General features: G+C 39.9%; 1 protein-coding gene across 1 annotated transcript in view; it reads right to left on the minus strand.

Annotated features, from left to right (window-relative positions):
• The window catches only part of LOC107706850 (disintegrin and metalloproteinase domain-containing protein 10-like), a 32,183-nt gene that overhangs the window by 17,305 nt on the left and 10,569 nt on the right, over positions 1-4,309 (minus strand). The window contains exons 11-14 of the mRNA XM_016510687.1: positions 4,010-4,160; positions 3,724-3,907; positions 2,624-2,732; positions 260-480 (exon numbers count right to left, since the gene is read on the minus strand). Of these exons, the coding sequence (XP_016366173.1) occupies positions 260-480; positions 2,624-2,732; positions 3,724-3,907; positions 4,010-4,160 (665 nt within the window). The remainder of the gene's footprint in view (positions 1-259; positions 481-2,623; positions 2,733-3,723; positions 3,908-4,009; positions 4,161-4,309) is intronic.

A 4,309-nucleotide genomic window follows, 5' to 3' on the forward strand; every position in this document is an offset into this window, starting at 1 on the left:
CGCAGAGAGACAAACACACAGATTCAGCACACGCGCAGAGACAAACACACAGATTCAGCACACGCGCAGAGACAAACACACAGATTCAGCACACACGCAGAGAAACAAACACAGATTCAGCACAAACGCAGAGAGACAAACACACAGATTCAGCACACACGCAGAGAGACAAACACACACAGATTCAGCACACATACAGCGAAACAAACACACAGATTCAGCACACACATTCCCTGACGATCTGAGATGGGACACTTACCACGATCCATTCGGCAATGTTCTCGTACAGCTCCGGGTTGAAGATGGCCTTCTTCAGGCGCGCCAGAGGACCATCGGCGTCCACCAGACGACACTTCATGAAGACATCGCAGTAGCCCTTGAAGTCATTGCAGGGCGAGCCGGCCTGAAGAGTGGTGACCTTCTTATTGAAGAAGCGAGCGAGACGTTCCGAGCCCGTACTGCTGCAGGTGCTGGGGTTCACTGCAGAACACACACACGAGAGAGAGAGAGAGAGAGAGACTATATACGCATCTCTTCAGAGGCTGAGTGAAATGTCAGAAGTGACCGAATTACACACAATCAGTGTAAAGAATTAAAAAAAAAAAAAAACACTGTGGACACGACACGGTAGTGTTTATCGCATAATTACATGTTTCCAGACGTGCTGCTGCTGGGATCAGACATGTGACGCTATCAGCTTCTGATAATTGATAAAACCTGAATTATCATAGCGAACTCCATTGAAAGATAAACTTCGCTATTGTTTTTAATGATGTTTTAGTTATTTTTAAACACCAACTGATATTAAAAATATGAAATCTAAATGAATATTTAAATAAATCCACATATAAATCATGATTTAAAGACAAGTGAATATGCAAAGTAGATTTGCATTTCATGTGAGAGCATTTTCTGATTGAAAATAATGAAGTGTGTTGAGCAGGGGAGTAATAACCATCTTTAATTTAAGCACGGTAATTTAATTAGCTAAGTGGTGTTTATTACACAGCTCTCTATATGTGGTTCTGATTGGTCAGTCGCAGCCTTTAGTAATCAGATATAGTCACTGATAAAACAATCTTGTTTCATACAAATGCAACTGGCGCCATCTTGTGTTTCATTTAGCTACTGCACAGAAAAAAGGCTAGTTACAGTGCATATTATTCTCCAAATATTCTGGTGTATGCAGAATACATCCAAAACAAAAATGAACTTGATTAAAAATCAGTGCTTTCATATTTACGGATAATACAGGAATTTGAATTTGGCAGCATGATCTTTATTAATCTGACGTGTACATTTGGTTCTGATTATTATAATCCTATATTATTATTAGTCATTATAATTGATAATTAAATTGTGTTGTGTTAAAGTGTTCTGAATCTTGACTTGTTGATGGAAATTAAGCTACCGTGAGAAAAAAGAAATGAAAGCAATTACAGTAATATGCTATCTAGAATTATTAGCTGTGTTTTGAACAGGAATTTGGCAAGTTTTGTTAAATTTAAGAGTTTAAGACCTTTAAGAAAGAAATTTAAAAGGAATAAATTAAAGGGAACAATATGTCATTATGTTTTCTTAATCAGTTGTTTTAGCACCACTTCAATGTTTGAAAATACAACGTCCAACCAAATCACAATTGTTTTTTCATTCATTAAAGGGTTAGTTCACCCAAAAATGAAATTTACCCCATCATTTCCTCACCCTCAAGCCATTCTAGGTGTGCATGACTTTCTTCTTTCAGACGAATCCAATCAGAGTTATATTAAAAATTGTCCTGGCTCTTCCAAGCTTTATTATGGCAGTGGGCGGATGTTTCTGTTCAACAGTCCAAAAGAAGTCCAAAAAGCGCATCCATTCATCATAAAAAGTGCCTCGCATGGCTCCGGGGGGTGAACTAGGATGTAGCGTAAGGTCTGGTGAGAATATGGTAGTCTTGCGAGAACCGACGTTTGTTTACAGGAGAGAAAGAAGCAATGCTTTACTTTAGCAAAGGAAAACCAGTCTCCTCCCACATTTTTCTCTACAAATCCTCGTTTTATGCTTCTAATTCGTGACCAGTGTTTTGCTGTCTCTACATTAAAATAGGTTTTACTGTACTTCTGATCACACTGCAAAATGTGATGTTCTTCCTCAGTATTTTAGTCTTGTTTTCCATTGCAAATGTCTAGATGCATATGATAATAAACAATGGGCTCAGAAAAATCGACTTAATTTAAAAGAGAAACAAGTTTTCATTCCCCACTTTTTGTTATTTGTTCTTGTTTTAATCACAAACTCACTTCATTTTGCTCAGAAAACAAGACTTCATATGTTAATTTTGTATTTTTGTATCTCCAGTAAATCTTGATTTAAGGATGTTTAGACATTTGTACTGGAAAACAAGATAAAAATACTGAGAAAGATGTACATTTTTTGCAGTACATGCAACATTTATTGCCATGACTTTATGATTTTAAGACTTTCTGCTCGGATTTAAAAACTTTTAGGGCCTTAATTTGTGGACTTTTTAAGACCTGCAGAAACCCTGCTTGAAGTGTTGCTGTGCATATAAATTTTCGTGAAATATCAGAATCTGTGCGTGTCACTGTGTGAAGCGGCTGCAGCAGGGGTCTGTACTGACTCTTCTCCATGCAGCACACGTGGCAGAGCTCGGTCTCGTCTTTGCCATCCACGCTGGCGCAGGTGCAGACCTCCAGCCCGTACTTCTCACAGATGGAGCCGGAGCAGCCCTGAAACAGAGGGAGCAGGAGTGAGACGGCTGCTCCGTCACTGACACACACACACCCACACACACACGCATGTGAAGTAGGGCTGTGAAAAAAAAATTCGAATTTAAAATAAAAATCCACATTCGAATGCAAAAACGTTGCATTCGAATTGTAGGTGTGCGTCAGACAGCCTTATCAGTGGCACACGAGATGTGATGACGATGTAAGTGTCGTTGCATTATAATGTTTTTGTAAGTCTATCCAGTTGAAGCCACTAGATGCGGCGCTGCTGCGTTGTTTGAAACCAAGCCGTTCACACAGAACGCATATTTCGCGCATTTTCTAGAGGGACATCTATTACTGTTGCACTCGCGTCTCGCACAAAGGAGCCGCATGTTTAGAAAGCCATGTAAAATTAATGAAAGTTCAACTTTGAAAAAAACATATCTCGAGACTTTATGGCAGGTTTTTTCCCATCCCACTGCATCTCATGTTTTTAAATGAAAAATGTACTCTGTGTGATTGATTTTCAGTCCTTTGTTAAACTATGCATACATACATGATGAACTTTGAAAAAAACATATCTCGAGACTTTATGGCAGGTTTTTTCCCATCCCACTGCATCTCATGTTTTTAAATGAAAAATGTACTCTGTGTGATTGACTTTCGGCCCTTTGTATTAAACTATGCATACATACATGATGCTGTTTTGTTTATAGTTGTTTAAGCAACTTAATTAATTATAATTGGTTTATAAACATTATTTTAAACATTATGCACTTTTTTCACAGATAGTCATGTTATCTTATGCTTTGAATAAACGTGCATTAGTAATATTTTGCTCGATACGCCCTCTTGTGGCCTCAGGAGAGAAGCCAAAAGCTATTCTTCACCATAACTGAAATTATACATTTAAAATTTGAATATAATTCGAATTTTGATAATATTTAAGTACAAAATTCGAATTTAGTTTTTCAGCCATTCTGACAGCCCTAACGTGAAGATCACTCACCCCGTTCAGGCAGACCTGCGTGTCCCCGTGGCAGGCGGTGAAGTTGGCTTTGGGCTCTGAGGTGGGACACTGGGCCGAGGCGCCGTTACACATGCCCTGATGAGCACACTCCGACTCCTCACGACACTTCTCATTACGGCTCTTGTAGGAGCACTCACCCGTGCAGCAGGGACCCTGACTCGGACTGCACACCACACGGATCACGTCATTCATGAGCATCAGATCAACACCTGAAACTAAATATCAATCCAATAGAAATCACGATGGAGAAACATGAGCTTTGTACCTGCAGACTTTGTTGGGCTTGAGTTTGCATTTCTTGTTGTCTGGTTGATTGGCGTCGTAGCAGCACTCGTCTTTACACTGATCGCTGTAGCCGCAATCACACTCCTCACCCGGCTCCACCAGACCGTTCCCACAGATCGGCTGGCCGGACTCTGTCCCGCCACCCACACACACACACACACACACACACACACACACACACACACTCGCTCACTATGCTGTGACATCAAAGTGGAAATTTAATATTCATCTGCATATGCCTTTGGATGGCTTATTTCTTTATTTATAAGTTGTCCTTCCT

The sequence above is a fragment of the Sinocyclocheilus rhinocerous genome, unplaced genomic scaffold (assembly GCF_001515625.1).
Source record: "Sinocyclocheilus rhinocerous isolate Xijiao unplaced genomic scaffold, SAMN03320098_v1.1 scaffold2460, whole genome shotgun sequence".
Lineage (NCBI taxonomy): Eukaryota > Metazoa > Chordata > Actinopteri > Cypriniformes > Cyprinidae > Sinocyclocheilus > Sinocyclocheilus rhinocerous.